Source organism: Stegodyphus dumicola, chromosome 7, assembly GCF_044657685.1.
Source record: "Stegodyphus dumicola isolate Sdum_Otavi_A_Nest chromosome 7, ASM4465768v1".
Taxonomy (NCBI): Eukaryota; Metazoa; Arthropoda; class Arachnida; order Araneae; family Eresidae; genus Stegodyphus; species Stegodyphus dumicola.
Window position 1 is genome coordinate 177,689,357 of NC_140774.1, and position 18,571 is coordinate 177,707,927.

General features: G+C 34.8%; 1 protein-coding gene across 11 annotated transcripts in view; it reads right to left on the reverse strand.

Annotated features, from left to right (window-relative positions):
- LOC118191624 (exocyst complex component 4-like) overlaps positions 1-18,571 on the reverse strand; it is a 785,372-nt gene that overhangs the window by 469,511 nt on the left and 297,290 nt on the right. The window contains exon 1 of one of the 11 annotated variants that reach the window (XM_085821108.1): positions 15,180-15,344. The exons of 8 other annotated variants lie outside the window; for them this stretch is intronic. In XM_085821108.1, the coding sequence (XP_085677234.1) occupies positions 15,180-15,198 (19 nt within the window). In that variant the 5' untranslated portion in view covers positions 15,199-15,344. Of the gene's footprint in view, positions 1-15,179; positions 15,345-18,571 lie in introns of those variants that run through there. 2 more of the 11 variants (XM_085821103.1, XM_035355407.2) reach the window with 2 other exon arrangements.

An 18,571-nucleotide genomic window follows, 5' to 3' on the forward strand; every position in this document is an offset into this window, starting at 1 on the left:
TGCATTTTTTGCTTTAAAAATGATTGAATTATATTGTTCTTATCTTCCGGTTAAGGTTTTTATGCCTTTAATAAATCTGTATGCAATATTTTTAGAATTATCAACAATTTAAAAGTTGTTTAAGTGCCGCTAAGCCTAATAATTTTTTTCCATGGCGGCCATTGCTTGTTTACATTTGAAACAGCAGAAGAGTAGATTTGTTGCCAATCTAGAGAAAGTAAGCTTCGCAATAACAAAGATAACGCCTTCTTTAATTATTGCGAATTAAATGAAGTAGAAGAGATAAAATTTAAAGCAAGGTTATGGATTGTTGAATCAGAAAGCGTGTTACGCCTGCTGAAGGCCACGTTACGAGCTGAAATCTCCTTGATAGCAGTCTGACTGCGGCGTTGCTTAATTCTCGCCGTTAGGATTGTCACGCCGATATTAAGCTTGAGCCAACTTGCGGTATTGTGTGTGGCCTTCGGATAAACTACGACGTAACTTAGTTTAATTTAAATTCACCAATCTTAAGTTATACATTAAATGCTGGCTGGCTCTGTAAGCATAAGCAGTGCTTTCTGTTAAATTACTTAGTTCAATAGAAGGGTCTTTTACACCCTTAGTATATCTGTGGTATAAGTTTCAAGGCATAGCGATAATTTGCATACGTCTTCCCTAGTCTGTAGTTAGTTTATGCTTCCAAAGGAGGTGAGACTATATAAAGAGCTCCGAAAGTAATGTAGTTCTGTCAAAACGGTGGCAGTTTGCTAGTTGGATGTTGAGTTATTTTTATTTCCATTACACAGGTATCTGGAACCTGTGTAATGGAAATAAAATAATTAATTCTGGAATTTATTCGATGAAATAAGTGTTTAAGATTTACCTCATAATTTTCAATACAGACATCTTGAGTTTTAATGTATTTTTGCCTTGTCGCGAAGTGAGAACTAAATTAATTGAATGAGAAATACTGAATCGTCTGTGAAAAATTATTTCTTTTGTTGTTGTTGTTGTTCTTTGCTGAATTTCTTTTATACATCGTTTTAGATTTATTACAGTATTTGATTAGAACATGTGGCAACGATTAGATAATTCTTAAGATGATATAAATTTTGTGCATTCTCAGTTAGAAAATGAACGAAATGTAACGCTGTTAAGTGAACCCAGGGCCCGAGTGTCGCTATGGTAAACAAATATAGTGGATTTTAAAGAGTGCATTTATTCTATTGTGGTTTATGCGCTATCGACGAAGTAGATTTAATTCAATCCAATAAGTTTAAATGAAATGCAAGAAAAATGGGTATAATTTAATATTCAGTACAAGGAAGTCATGTGGTGCAAACATGAGATTGGTTTTCATTCGTTTACAGTTTGAGTCTCGATTAAAGTGTCCAAATAGATTTCAAAGCATTATAACTACATCAAAAATTTATAATCGATTTTTCAAAATTGATTTCGTCAAAAAGACGTAACGATGTCGATTATATTTTCTGAAGTCAATGGTTCCAGATACCTGTGTAATGGAAATAAAAATAACTCAACATCCAACTAGCAAACTGCCACCGTTTTGACAGAACTACATTACTTTCGGAGCTCTTTATATAGTCTCACCTCCTTTGGAAGCATAAACTAACTACAGACTAGGGAAGACGTATGCAAATTATCGCTATGCCTTGAAACTTATACCACAGATATACTAAGGGTGTAAAAGACCCTTCTATTGAACTAAGTAATTTAACAGAAAGCACTGCTTATGCTTACAGAGCCAGCCAGCATTTAATGTATAACTTAAGATTGGTGAATTTAAATTAAACTAAGTTACGTCGTAGTTTATCCGAAGGCCACACAGAATACCGCAAGTTGGCTCAAGCTTAATATCGGCGTGACAATCCTAACGGCGAGAATTAAGCAACGCCGCAGTCAGACTGCTATCAAGGAGATTTCAGCTCGTAACGTGGCCTTCAACAGGCGCAACACGCTTTCTGATTCAACAATTTAGAATCTTCCTTTTAATTTTATCTCTTCTACTTCATTTGAATACGCGTGAACTAAAATTTATATTCTGGCAGGAAAACGGAAGGCGAGAAAGACAGAAAATCTCCTGAGCATAAAATAACTAGTTAGTTAAAAATAAATAAATCCTAACATTCTATACACACGTACATTTTTCTGTAATCGTGACGTGTTAAAAACTGGGCGAACTGAAAAGATAAATCAGTGACATCGAAAAACGCCAGAATTTTCGCAACCTTACATACATGCTACATAATGAAACTTTAAACTTATTAAAATAAAGCCTAAGCGTACAGTGTAAAATGGCAGTAAGGTGCAAACAAAGCAGTGTAAAATGGGGGGGGGGGACTTCCTTTTATATTTACAAAACCTAACGAAATGTGCCAAAAAAGTTCACAGAAACACCGATTCAGAATAAATCGGTTTCGGTAATAACCAATGAAAACAGAGGGAAACAGTGCAATACGCCGGTATAATTGCTTCTCTCTATTTTTATACTTGACAGGATTCAGATTCCTAAGCTTACGACATTGACACCAAATATTTGTTAGAAGCAATATAAACTACAGAAACCACAATTATATTAGACTGAAAAAAAAATGAATAAATAAACAAAATCTGAAATAGCTTTCAGATTTTATATTACGCCCATAAGGGCATTTTTTTTATTTGATAAAGGTAACACACAAAACAATAAATAATAAATAAATAAAGGTAACACACAAAACTTGCCCAAAAGGGCAAGTTTTGTGTGTTACCTTTATTTATTAAATACAAGGGCCATCCAGGAAGTAGATTACGTTTCCGTCTGTGTCCGCTAGGGGCGGGGCTAGCGCGGCCATCTTGGGGTCAGAGCGTTGCGCAGCTCAGTCTGCATCTAGCCGTGCTAGTGAGAGGTTCGTGCTGTGCTCCGTTCAGATACTGTGACGGTTTGAAATGTCTGCGTTAATTGAAAATCCCGCGAGCTGCGAGGTGCGCTCAGTAATAAGGTTTCTGACTGCAAAAAACTGTAAACCGATAGAAATCTATCGGCAGCTTCGTGAAGTGTATGGGGACAACATTATCACTGAAGGTGGAGTGCGTCAGTGGGTCATAAGATTTCAAAATGGCCGAACCAATGTTCATGACGAAGATCGAAGTGGGAGACCCAGCATAGTGACCGCCGAACTTCTCGAAAAAGTCGATGCTAAAGTCCGTGAAAATCGAAATTTCACAATAACAGAACTTTCTTTGAGTTTTCCACAAATTTCGCGAAGTTTGTTGCACGAAATCATCAGCGAAAAGCTTGGTTACCACAAGTTTTGTGCAAGATGGATTCCAAAAATCTTGACAGAGGACCACAAAAATCAGCGAATGGCTGCAGCGTTGAACTTTTTGGACGCTTACCATAAGGATGGTGACTCTTTACTCGATCGCATCGTTACTGGTGACGAAACATGGGTGAAACATGTGAACTGTGAAACGAAATTGCAATCAATGCAGTGGGGGCACACAAGTTCTCCCCAAAAACCCAAGAAATGCATGCAAACAATGTCGGCAAGGAAGATGATGGCGACTGTTTTTTGGGACAGAAAAGGTGTAATTTTGGTGGACTTCCTGGAAAGAGGCACTACAATAAACTCTCAAAGGTATTGCCAAACTCTCCAAAAACTCAGAAGAGCAATTCAAAACAAGCGCAGAGGAATGTTGAGCTCTAAGATCTTGTTGATTCACGACAACGCCCGGCCCCACACGGCAAATGTCACTCGTAAAGTTCTTGAATCTTTTAAGTGGGAGTTGTTTCCTCATCCGCCGTACAGTCCCGACCTGGCACCGAGCGACTTCCACCTATTCCCAGCAATGAAGAAGTGGCTGGGTATGCAGCGTTTTGATGACGACGCACAGCTGCAAGAAGAGGTAACGAAGTGGTTGAAGGCGCAGGCGGCCGAATTTTTCGACGAAGGAATTTCCAAGCTCGTACATCGCTACGATAAATGCCTTAATTTGTATGGTGACTATGTAGAAAAGTAGTATTTGAGTGTGGCTTTCATCTGTATATAATAAAATTTGTTTCCTATACTTTGTTTATTTTTTTATTCCAAAACGTAATCTACTTTCTGGATAGCCCTCGTATGTTCTTCACACTTAAACCATAAAACTCAACTGAACAGCAATATTACAAAACAATTTCAAAAGAGCATATCTTTAGAATTTCGGATACACACTCTCCCGCGATGGAGATAAAAATATTTTTTCCCGTAGTCTTGCCATGATTAGCTTTGAAATTCGATGTTAATCAAAAATTCGTTAAAGTTTTACAAAATATGAAATTAATAATAAAACAGATTCCAAATTTGGGGTTTCAGATGCCCGTATTCGAGTGAAGAACTACGTTATTCAAAATAAATTCGATGTCTCTAGGTACCGTCGTTTTATCACAGTGCGAGAAACATACATACATTCATGCAGTTTTTTCATTATGTAATTGCTTTAAATATGATGCAGGGCTCTAATATTTGGCGGCAACAATTTGAAAATTGAAACGTCGTTTACAGTGAACCAACGCAAAACGCAAAACTGAAATTAATAACCCTTCTGGGCAAACTGCCCCTATGGGCTAAAAAAAAAATTGTTTTTCTTCTAAAATAACTCAACAAGGAAATAAAAAAGAAACAGTTTCTAAAAATATACACTACGTTTATTTTATCCTTCTCTTTTATCTTCTGAAATAAATTTTCGCAAAACTTTTATTACAGTCTATCATTTGCAAAGTTAAAAAATTCGTTGGATATGATATTAACATTACATAAAATCTGGAAAATCAAACTTCACTTTACTTTGTAACTATTTATCACGATTATTTATTCGAAGTTGTCATAAACGCATGTAATATGCAGAATACGAAATTTCGAATACAAATATTGGGTAAAATATTTACTGTTAAATAAACAATGAACAATTTTAAATATTTATTTTCATAAATAACCTCTAAAAACAAAACTATTTAGATGGCAGTCACGTAAGACAGAGAGAAAACTCCACAAGAATTCTCTTCAAACATTTCCACAAATGCAGGAATTACGAACAAAATACCAGATCCAAATTGTATTGATTATCTTTAATAGGCGCCTCAGGTCTTCGAATTCTTGGAAACTTGTTCATCTGAATTTATATCTTTTGTTTCGAACTTGTTAAAACATGACTATAGAATCGATTTTGGAACTCAGGTAGCACAGATAATTTTCATATCATCTTCACCGGGTTAGACGAGAAATGCATGTTTCGACAGTTTGCTACGCTACTGAAATTGTTAAAGAAACTGTCGTTCAGCAAAATAAATAAAACGCATTCTTCCTTCAGGTATTACTGATAATAACAGATTTTTAAAAAATATGATGTGGATACTACATAATTTCCTTGTACGGTATATTAAATTATGCACACTTTTTGTTGCCTTTCATTTAAACGTATTTCCTCGAATTTCATTAAAGACATACAGTGGATGGACAAAAATATGGAAACACCTTATGAAATGCATGTTTGAAAAGAAAGATTGATTTTAATGAAATATGTAGGTGGCGCTGGCGTTTTTGACTACTGACGCCACCTATACAACTTCGTAAATGTGCTAAACAGTTCAGTTGTTGTCGGAGTACTGTTATGTGAGGTTGTCATTGCATTATGTCAGAGTTAACAGACTTCGAACGTGGGCAAATTGTTGGAGCACGTATGGTAGGTGCTTCCGTAAGCAAGGTAGCCGAAGTGTTTAGTGTTTCAAGAGGTACTGTATCGAAGATTTATTCCGCATATTTGAAAATCGGAAAAACATCATCTGCTAAATCACAGCGCGGACGAAAGTGTGTCCCGAGTGATCGTGACAGACGATCATTAAGGGCAATTGTGACGAAAAATAAGAAGACCACAGCTGCAAAAGTTACTGCTGAAATGAATGTTGTGTTACCGAACCCTGTGAGTCCCAAAACAATTAGAAGGGAGCTTCAAAAACAGGGAATTGCTGGCCGTGCTGCAATTGAAAAGCCACTCATCAGTGATGCTAATGCCCGTAACAGGAAAAGGTGGTGTTTAAGTCATAAAGCCTGGACTATAGAGCAGTGGAAGCGAGTAATATGGTCTGACGAGACTTCTTTCACATTGTTTCTCACTTCTGGCCGAGTTTACGTCTGGAGAACGCCATCTCAAGCCTATAATACAGACTGCTTGTTGCCAAGAGTGAAACATGGCGGGGGTTCTGTTATGGTTTGGGCAGCCATATCGTGGTTCTCTGCTAGCCCCATGATAACTGTGTCAGGGCACATGACTGCCAAGACTTATGTGAACACTTTGGCCGATCAAGTTCAACCCATGGTACAAACTTTGTTCCCCGATGGTGATGGTGTCTTCCAAGACGACAAAGCCCCTGTTCACACAGCTCACATTGTCAAGGACTGGTTTTCTGAGCACGAGGATGAGTTGTCCCATCTCCCCTGGCCACCACAGTCACCAGACCTGAATATTATCGAACCTTTGTGGTCTACATTGGAACGGAAAGTGCGTTCTCGTTTCCACCGCCAACACGTTATCTGAACTTGCCACCGTTTTGCAGGAAGAATGGTATAATATTCCCTTGGCAAACATACAGGAACTGTATTTATCCATTCCGAGAAGACTGCAAGCTGTTTTGGATGCCAACGGGTTTCCTACACCATATTAAGCAAAGAAACATGTTTTTTAGAGGTGTTTCCATATTTTTGTCCAACCCCTGTATTTCTCATTCAATCAACTCTTCTATTTCCGCGACAAGGCAAAAATACACACAAACTCAACATCCTCATTAATAATTGTAAAATATCGAAATACATGAAACACAAAATACAGTTAAAAACAGTTTTTTTTCAATTAAAATTAGAGTTTCAACGGAAAAACAAGCAATTCGGTCAGCGGGCAAGAAGACAGATTTTTCGGTGCACAAAAATGAAAGTTTACTTTTGGTCCCGCTCCGTAAAAAGACACTGAAGTTGCCGAAACTTACTTAATTCACTATTCTACTAAGATTTTCATTTGTAAACAAATACCAGCTTCGTTAAGCTTAATAGCACTTAACAACTTTTAAAGTTTGATAATTCTACAGCTATTGCATGCAGAAGGCACAGAAACCTTAACCATAACATAAGAACAACATAAATCAAACACTTTTTAAGCAAAAAATGCACAGTTTACCACATATAAGAATAACAAATCTGAGCTCACCGAGCCATGTAAGAGAGTAGGTATACACATATATACATCAGCCGATTGCAACCGAAAGGGGAGGTGCACAGTTACATGCTATAGCAGTCCCATATACAAAATGTCAAAGTTCTGAGGCTATTCGTTTTTAAATTATGCGTTAACATACATACGTACGTACGTGCGTAAACGTCACGAAAAAAATCTCTTCATAATCCCATTTTACAATCCGTTTTGGGGAAAAGAGTCCTCTATTCTGTCTGTACGTACAGATATTACGAAAAACAACAACAAAAAAAAGCGTTCAAATAGATTCGAAAGCGGTCAAAATGAATATTTTCGTTGAAATATGACACCCGAAATTTTTGGCGATTACACTACTTCTTTTACTTCGTATAAAGAAGTAAAAATGTACCATTATTTACAGTAAGCATGATAGGTGTGCATTTATTTCTCTGATTCGTTTGAGTACGAGACTTTTAACAAATATTTAATTCAAGTGGCAATGCTTTGGATTTTGTCAAGACACTCGCGAACTAAAAGCAATAAAAACCTCGAACAGATTTCCTTCGATGAATTTAAAAAGTACCAAACATAATACATACTATACAAAAAGTAAATATATACATACAACCAATAATACTAAACATGAAAATTAAAAAAATTACATCACAAGGCACGTTGTATAAAATTTTTATAACACAATTTCAAAATTTACAACTTCATTTAGCTCATTCTTAAATTGGATTTCTGATTATGAATAAATGCGTGGGTTTAATAAAAACCACATTTAAATTCCATGTTGTGGCATCAATGGATACGCTGCTGCAAGCGTCTGAAATGCTGATTTCAAAATGTTCTATCATTTACCCCTTCATCCTCGATATTCTTAAAACTGTAAAATATGCTAACATTAATCTGACTATTTAAATTTTATCGTCTGAAATCGGGTATTCAAGAAGCGGATTTTAAAGAATACCACTGTAATATCTTAAACCGGAGCGTATTAACTCTTTCCGGCACGCTACCTTTTAAAGTCGGAGTTTTGATTTAAAAAAAAGTGTTTTTTAAAAAAAAGGTAGGCAGTCTAATTAGGCCTAGAGGAGTACACAAGTAAAATTTTGTGAAGCACTTATCGTTTATTTCTGTGGGTGTGCCCGAAACGGGAACACTGATTGCATAGAGCTTCGAAAAGACTGCTGAAACGAGCATTGTTGTCAATGACCGATGAGATGCGGAGAAACAAAGTATACAGACTCTCATCTGTCCTAGATTATCGGTGAGCCCGGTCTGGGCACACTTAGGGTTCGCCCTTTGATTTTAGACAAGATTGCAAGGTAAAAATTTAAAACTAATACAGAATAAGGGATTAGCACACAGCCAAAAAAATAACAGAAAATGATTTTCAAACAATTCCTTTTATACCCTAAAAAAAGTCTGGAAGATTTCTTTGAAAAATGAGGGTCTTAAAAAACTAAACATGGCTAAAATATATGGACTGGTTTGTGATGAGCTGCCATCTACTATAAATAAAGAAGGTTCAGAGTAACCTATAGTAACCTATAAATCCTTTTTCATTCAATTTTTCTGTGCGTACAGAAGGAAAGTTTTAGGTGTGTCCAGACCAGACGCACTGTGCCGCAAACGGTTAAGCAACATTACAGCAAAAATGTGCCTCAGTTCTTAACGGCTATGATTAGATTTTAAACGAAAAACGTGAGTGAAATTCGGATTGGTTATAGCCTAATGGTTATAGACTACTGTTGCGACATTTGTTGAAAAATGATAAAATTTATAAAATTCGCAAGCTGAAAGCGCTTGAGTGCTATTTTCTGTGTTGATGTAAAACTGAAATTATTTGTGTGCCTCACGGGAAAAAATGCGATACTTTAACTAAATAACATAATGAAAATATCTAAATGTATCTTCTAGTCTAATATGCTGTAGAGTCATTAGGTTATTTGGAAGCAAGAGACATGAAAATTGGACAATGCCCTTGTCGGGACTCGAACCTCGGACCTCTCCAATACGCGCCGAGTGTGCTAACCATTACACTACGAAGACATGCTAAGAAGGCGGGAGAAATACCTTATATACTGCCCCTTTAAAAGGGCGACTGGGGATTAGGGGACCCAATCGCCAAATCCTAGTGGTGAAGATCCACCACCTTTTTTAGTTAGGGCGCCACTGCAGAATCATTAGGTTATTTAGAAGCAGGTGACATGACAAATGAGCAATGCCCTTGCCGGACTCGTACCTCGGACCTCTCGAATACGCGCCGAGTGTGCTGACCATTACACCACGAAGGCATGTTAAGAAGGCGGGAGAAATACCTTAAATAGTTCAATCAATAGATTGTTTAACTCTTGCTGTGTAAATATTTTCATATTGATGAAACATACATTTTTAACAAAATTTTTGATCGTTACATTCATGCATTGCGTTATACTGATTGTGAATGTTTACTGCATACTTAATAACATGCTTTTTAGACTGATTTCTCGAGAAATCTGTTCCTAAAAATTTGCAGCTTTGTGCTTCACAATCAATTCCGTAATCATTTTTATCATAATTTATACATACCAATTTATACTACAACTCGAGCAATAAAAATTTTCGAAAACGTAAGACAACTGCTAGTTCAAAAATAACAGGCAAAAATAAAAGAGGGGTTCGAGAGTTTTGGAATGGGATTAACACTGAAGAATTTATATAGGAAAATTAAGGGCAGCCGATTAGGTAATTGTAAAAAGAACAATGGTAAACATAAATATGATCGCATCCATTGAACTTCTATCAAAAAAAGGTAGATGCATCAATTTCCGCCACAAAGCCATTTGTCGTATAACTCATGTATACGTTTCTCTTTTCATATTTCTTATTTCTTATCTGAGGTTACGGCTCCCTCTACCGTCCTCAGAATCTTTATGCATCGTCTCTCCCGCCCTCGAGGGTCCTCTCAAATGGTGCGCTTCTCGGCCAAGGGGATAGGTAGCCAAGTTAGACGCATACAAATTAAATACGCAATTCATAGTATTTAACGCATCTTTCAAACAGAATCAAAATCAAAAGTGAAATTACAAATTGGCAACCGCGAAGTTTGTGACTCGTTTTGACAACAAAATGTATTAAATGTTTACAGATACATTTTTGGAAAGCATTTGGGCTAACGCAACAATGGTCGAAAAAATATTTAAAAAGAGCATATCTTTAGAATTTCCGACAGACGGTCTTGCGCGCTGGAGATAAAAGTGTTTATCCAATACAATGTTGCCACTGCTCGCTTTGAAACTGTTAAATTTTTAATAAAAAATTGGTTAAAATTTTACAAAATATGAAACAGACAATAAAACAAATTCCAAATTCGGGCTTCCAGGTGCCCATGGTCGAGTGGATGTTTTTTTAAATATAATACAGGGCGATAATATTTGGTGGCAACAATTTAAAAAGTGATACAGAGATTCGACGAAAAATGCAGTTTCAAGACAAATAGCATTTCTGACCTACCGCCTATTTGGGCTAAACATAATTTGGAATATTTATTACTAATTTGTTGAAATAACTCATCCTCTTTATTCCATAGGATAGTTCTAAATCCTGGAAAAAAGTGCCACATACATATGGCACCAACGTATTTCTTAAATTGGCTTTCGTAGGTAAAATGATTTTTCACCTCTCTCCTAAAAAATTATGGCGATACATAATCAACTAATACTGGCCCATCTACGTTTTCATCAAAAAACAATCAGCTTAGGGGGGAAATATTTCCATTAACATATTTTACATACACGTGGTCTATATCAACACATCTTGTAAAGCCAATTATGTTTGCTCACAAAAAAGTGAAGGCTAGAAAAAGAAAAAAAAAAAAAAATACAAATTTAGGAAAAAGATCGGAAATAAACACAAGGAATATAAGAGTAGATTCCGGTGAAAATATAACCCGGAATAAAACACTTTTATGTCACTTTATACTTTTATTAATTGGATTAAATGAATAAGACCGATCACATACAATTTTTCGAATGAAATGATTTGATTGATTATTTATTCAACTGATTAACACATAATAAGATTACGAGTAAAACCAGAACTAGTTTTACAAACAAGAAATCTGAAACTATTCTTCTTCAATCTTGCGTTATTGAATTTCATTGTTTGTTTTGCATACAGAAGGTAATGAATCGATTGACAAAAATGATTAATTTCCTGCTTAACTGCGCATAAGACCTCTGAGTATACCGCAAAAACACATATTTGAAGTGGATGAGAACTCGAGTTTTTCATATGTAAAAAAAAATAGAAGCAGCTTGATAAATGAAAATTTTTAGCTTGAAGAATAACAAAGAATATCTAATGAAATGTTATCTTCATAATGAAATAAATATTCTCATATGAATTCATCGAATAATTTTTTTTAATTAGAACTCTTTTATTAGAAGAGAGAAGCCCATTCGCCTGCAAAGTGTAGCATCTTTGCTTGCAAAGTGGCAAATAATCTACCAAATTTCGGCCGTGTACAAAAAATTTATAAATAGTTTTGATACAATAAATAAATATAGACTAGCGAGCTGCAGAAAAGCAAAATTTATAAGTTGTATGTACCCATGAAAAGCAAAGGTATAAAAACATTTGAATATGAAAGAAGTCTGTTCATGCTTTCCAAGCAACAATCAATTCGTAAATAGTTTTTTTGTTGCCAAACCAGGAAACAAAAACTTTTTACATTTCAGGTTAATAATACGTATGAAGTCATTATTTAAATTTAATGCAATATAACAACTTTTTCTGAACATCAATAAAAGAATTAACGTGACAATAATTTATCCTATCAATTATACTAAATTGAAACAAAAACGTTGCCAACAGCGGCTATTTATTTAAAATGCTGACATTTATGAAAGATTTTCGTCATACTATGACGTCACGTGCAATCGCGTACTTCCTTCAACGTTACAATATTTATTACCTTGTATAATACTAATACGTTTAATGCTTGGCAATGCTACTTTTTTCCATATTTTGAAAAACTCACAATTTTTTTATTAACAAACGATTTGAAAGCAAGCAGTAGCGACATTTTTCGAAATAAAGCATTTTTATCTCCAACGCGCGAGACTGTTGCCACTTGGGAAAATGAGCGTGAAAATTAGCGTTTTCAGAGTTTTTAATTAATATCTCGGCTGATTAAAGTCGTACGAAGATGAAAATAGACGAATGGCTTTCCACAATTTTTTTAAATCCGAAGAAATATATTAAATATTTGGCAATGCTGTTTGTATTTCATATTTTGTAAAACTTACAAACTTTTTATTAAAAAAATTTTCCAGCGGAGTGGCTTCCGACGTAGGCCAAAATATATTTGGCAAATGGAAATAAACAAATTCTACGATTTGAAAGCGAGCAGTGGCAACACTTCACGAAATAAAAGCAGATTTTTCTCTCCAGCAAGACAACAGTTGAAAGACTGTTGCCACTCGGTAAAATGAGGGTGAAAATTGGCGTTTTCGGAGTTTTTAATTAACATCTCGGTTGATTAATGTCGTACGAAGATGAGATTAGTCGAAATGGCTTGCAACGAATTTTTGGAATACGGTTGTACTTCTCTCGAAACTCACCCGCCGTTCCGGAAGAGATGATGAATGTCACAAGCAAACAGACAAAAGCGTATATATTAAATAGTTATAAGATACACATATAAAAATATGGTCAGACCAATAAAACTAACGCATTTACTTAAGATTGCGATCCCAAAAGTCATATTCTTGACATTAGATATTCAGTCAAGCTTATAATATATTGAACATTGAAACGGTAGATTAAAATTTTAAATTCTAAAAAATTACTAGCTATTTAGCATTCATTTACATCTACATACAGTTAAGGTATTCTTATTCATGTATCACACAAAATATTATTTTATTCGATAGTTCTTAATCAAAGTAAAATTACGAGTAACATAAGATGTATTTTTTTTTTCAATATTTAAAACTCTTACAGATTTGTACAATAATGAATCACGTATTAACTTAAACAATCGCTCTATGTTTTCCAGAAAAACTATACTAATATATTAAATAACATCTCATATGTTTTGTATTACTTTCAGTGAAGGCACTGAGCGAAATTTCACGATTTTAATATAGATGTTCCAGCAGTTGACGGTTTCCTGTCTTGCTACAAATTTCACAGTCAATAACTGCAATTTAAAAATATGATTCGGTATCACGATGACGCTTTTTAAATTACATCGTTTTTCTAAACGCAGGAATACTTTTAAATACTGCGTGTTAAATAAACAGTTCTCTAATAAATTACAGTAACAATGCCCAGAAAATTTAAGTGGAATAAATATTAATATAAACTACGACTTAGTAAGACCGTTTGTAAGATTTCACCTAAATCGAATAAATGGAGTGGGAGAAACTCCTGATTGATTATTTTCTTTGTTGAATGTTTTCACCATTTAAACTACAGTGAAGTCTATTGTCTATAGAAAGAAATGCTTTGTTCTCACCATTCCCCGCCCCCCCCACACACACATACACCGATTTGTCAGCTTGTTCGATTTTGACTTTTTGACTCACAGTTCCAAAATAAAGTTTAAAAAATTAAACAGCGTCAGTAATGTCAGAGCAGACTTTTCATTCTAACTTTAAGAAATTCTCGTTTCGTAATCTGCATAACGATAGCATAGTTAATTTCTTCAATGCAGTATATGAATCAAAACAATAAATTTTAGTACTGAATGAAGTACTTAGAAGCAAAGTTTAAGCATCGGATAGCCAAATTTTAAGATGTTTTATGAGGATAAAAGTTTGAATAGTAAAATAGCCTCACATAAATGAGCTTGATATATGGAAAATATTCTACAAACGCATTATTAAAGGATTTAAGTAACTAAAAGTACATAAATACATTTTTCTAAGCAATGATTGAAAATTTTATTTTAACATGCTTTTCATTTTTAGGCATGCAAAACACATTTTAAAAGGGGAAAAAACACGTCTCTGATATGAACCAGTATGATAATTCTGGATTTGGGAAAAACAATAACAATGTATAACAATAATATATAAATAATATATGAATATGCCTTCTAATGATCTAACACAATTTCATTCAAACCTGTTACTGTATCTAATACGTGTGGTGTCATCTTTAATTAATTTATTTCTTTTATTGAAAAATAGGATTTATAAAACATATTAGAAATTTGGAACTTCAGTATTGACAGCAGTTCTTCCACTACAAGTTATATTAAATAACGCACCGGCACCCCCCCCGCCCCTCATCAGCCAAAAAAAAAAAAAAAAATAACTTCACGACATTCACCTAGTTATATCTTATCTGGGATTCATCTCAGAAGCTTCCCCGTTTTACGAACGTGCTAAAACGATAATAAATAAAACACGCTTTTTGAAGAACTTCCGATCAACAGTCTCTGCCATTAATTCTCCATAAATACTAGGATAAACAGAATTTCTCCAAGACGATAATCGGTGTTCGCATCGATTGTCACCAAATCTGTTTCTATAGCAAGATAGAAAGTGATGATAAAAATTTCATATGACGATCACGTGCGCCCCGTAACATTACGCGCGGTAATCCTGCTACGAGCTCTGCGACGAATGCTAAGTATGACAATGTGGCAGATTTTTTTTGTCTTTCTTCTAAAATACAGACAAACAATATTAGAAGAAGTAAATAAACAAACAGAAATAATATAACAGCTGACGTCATGCCGTCACTCAATGCTAGCCACACCTCAAAGAGCACTAAAAAATTACGATTACAGAAAAAAAAAAACGTATACGAAACGGCTGGAGAGTCATCATTTATTATAACACACTTCTTCCTCTCTCGCTCTATCATTGGTCAGTGTCACGCAGAAAAAACATATGACGCCAAGCGACGACTAATAAGCCAGTGATGTTAGGTGACCCACTTGAAAACTTAAAAAGCAAGACTCAACTTACCGTTGGGTATCTTTGTCATGGCAGCAACGGCTCCAACTAAATTCGAGATATAAAAAAACCGAATCCTAAAAAATACCCCGGGACTAAACCTTACGTCGAGCAACTGCGAATAGTGGAGTTTTTTGGCGAGTAGCCATTTCGCGCCAAAGGAAAAGCCTTAACCCTATCCTGCCAGACTGGTCACGTGATGTGTATAGAGTAGAAAGCAGTAGGAAGGGAGGGTAGGCAACAGCCGCCTCTCCCCGTCTGAGCATCCGTAGTAGTCCTATTGCATGCCAAGGATATTACATCAACAACCGTTGGTTGGTTACGCTGTGGATGGACAATTTTCTTTTTTTACTTTTTTTAACACAAGCTCTCGTCAAAACAGACGAAACAACTCGTTTTTTCTCCACCTCATCCCAAAAAATACCAAATCAACTAGCTATTCTTTGCACAATCAGTCCATGCAGAACGTTAGAACTAGATAAAAAGAGAATAACGACAATTTTGCAGTGTCTTGAATTGGTAAAATTTTGCAAGGTGTAAATGAAAATTCAAATGTCTGCATGGAGACAAGCCTTCTCAAGTAATTTTTTAAGAAGTAGTTTTTGATATTTAACAGCCGTTTTGCATACGTAATTCTTGCGTTTTTTACATTGATATATATTTACTACTTTCCATCTCTTTTCCATTGTAATAAGATGAATGAAAGTTGCCATTCGTTTACTCCATACGCATATTAAAACGCATGTTAAATGAAATTTAATATACGTATTTAATCCAGAATCTGTACGCTACTGCTAAAATATTACTCATTCGCTATGGGCAGTATTTGATGTTAGACGTTTTCTTTTATTTTAGCAACTTTTCCGCCTCCCAGTATCCCAAGTATTCTGGGTCGCGGATTTTTAATTTTGAGAAAAGAATTTTAAGCACAAAGGGACGTTAACACAGAAGGACTGTTAGTCTTGAAACGGCATTTTGCATAGAATCACTTTTCAAATTGTTGCCACCAAATATTGTCGCCCGTATTATACTTAAAGGAATTAAATAATGAAGAATCTGCATGAATGTATGTGTTTCTCTCATTCTGAAAAAACAACGGTACCTTCAGCCATCAAATTTTGAAGAACGTAGTCCTCCACCCGAATATGGGCACCTGGAAGCCCGTATTCGGAATTTGTTTTATTGTATATTTTACATTTTGTAAAACTTTAACGAATTTTTGATTAACAAACTCAGATTTCAGAGCGAGCAATGGCTACACTGTACGGGAAAAAAACTGTCTCTAGCGCACGAGACTGTTTATCGAAAATTCTAAAGATATGCTGTTTTTAAATATTTTTAGCCCAAATGGACATTAGCGCAAATGCTCTCGAAGCATGTATGTATGTGTAAATGAAAAAAAAAAACGCCCCTTTGTTTTAAAGTAAATACGTCTGTAATTTCCAAACATGTTAAAATTTCTTTAACATAGGCTTTAGCCCTGTAGCTTTCAATATAAAAAATAATTATTAAATTTTTAATTTGATAAAATTACGTACAGTTTTTGCAAAGAACAGAAGAAAGTTATTACTTTAAAATTGTAACTACCACAATTTTCCATATTTAACCCATTTATACATTATTATCGTGCTATTCGTGGGTTACTTACGTATTATCCCAATCATCTTAGTAGAAACTGTCAAGTTTCAAAAAGTCAAATTCTAGAAAACTCAACAATTTTTTCGTAAACAATGCGAATGACAGTTCTTCAAAGTTTTAACAAACAGCTTCGCAATCTTCCATATGCATTCTTTTTGTTGTAATCGAAAACGTTCGACTAGAGAAAAAGTGATATTTTTTGTCTTGAATTCTCTTTTTAAACATGCTCTTGTGGGATTTGCCTGCATCAGAAGGATGCAGTAAAATTTCTGTAGAATTATAGCATTTTGCTGAAAAATAGTTAAACAGAACAAGTACTTTGAATCTGTTCTTAAAGTGACTGCTACAAAATTTTCTATTTGCAAGCTTCCATCTGTTTGTTTCTTTTGTGAAAAAAAAAAAAAAAAAAGAAAAAAAAAAAAACAATGTCAGCTTGTAAATAGGTTTATTTTTCGGATAGAATAGATTAACCTACTTAAAATACGTCTGTAATGGTATGTTTGTATGTAATACATAAATTTTAAAATTATAAGTCATTATTCTTTTCTTCTGTAAGATTTGTCAAACTGCATTAAGGAGGTTGCGCTAATGCATAAAATACCCCTTTGGGATCCACCGGATATTTAGCTTCACGTCTTAAACTGTGTAAAATATATATACTCTTGCCACTCTAATTATTCTACAATTCTAATTATTCCAATTATTCTATTCCACAAGAAATCAAATTTTTACCCTTCAATAAAACTAAAATTCAACTAAAAATATATTTCACTTTCTAATCTCGGGCTCTGACCTCCTTTTCAGGTGTGAAAAAAACGTGTAAACAGAACAGACTATTAAAATTACATATATATTTAAATAAAATAAGAAAATATTCTACGCAGACGAATGTAATCTTCAGGCAATTATAGAACGTCGCCGTTAACATTAGATTTTATTTAGAGCTACTAAATAGGTACATAAAACAATATTAAAAATTTTGATCGAGATACTTATCGTATGGCATAAAAAACGTCTTTTACTAACTACACTAACGGTCAAACTTAATAAAATTTGAGAAACTGTTATTAAAAAGCACATATTTGTATCAGAGAATTGATTTTATTACACTAGTGAACTAGCTCCACAGTTTTACAATGAGGATTCCTTTCCTGCGTCTGTACACTCACGGTAACAGAGCCATTTTTTTTCTCATAGCGAAAACAATAACAAGTGATTTCACAAACAATCCCCCACCCGACAAGTAAAGAAAGTAGTCACTGAAGTCAAGAATGATAAGCGTATTAAATCTGATGAGGCTATGTATAATATTTTGGGAAGAAAAATGCACAGCCTATGCACCACCTGAAGTGGCGTAAATAGGGTAGGGCAAATGGGGGGACACCTGTCCCTGGGCGCAGCATCCAGGGGGCGCTGAGCAGATGTTATGAAATTTTAATTTGAAATGCTTCCCATTCTTGGAAAACAGGAGGAGCATGAAATATTCAGCTGTGTCCGGGCATTGAAAAACCCTAGCTACGGCCCTGCACCTGAAAGGAATTCTTTTATTAAAAAAAGGCGGGAAAATAACATAAAAGATAATTATTTCAATAGCGGGGTTTCTCACACAGCCTAGATTCAAAACATTGTAACAGACAGATTATCAGTATACACTGAAACTAGATCAGCATGTCTTCGGAAATGAAATCCAGGGCGATGTGAAATACTAACCTCTGAATAGCCTAACCTTTACTATCATTCAAATATTCTAAAAATATATCACTGAT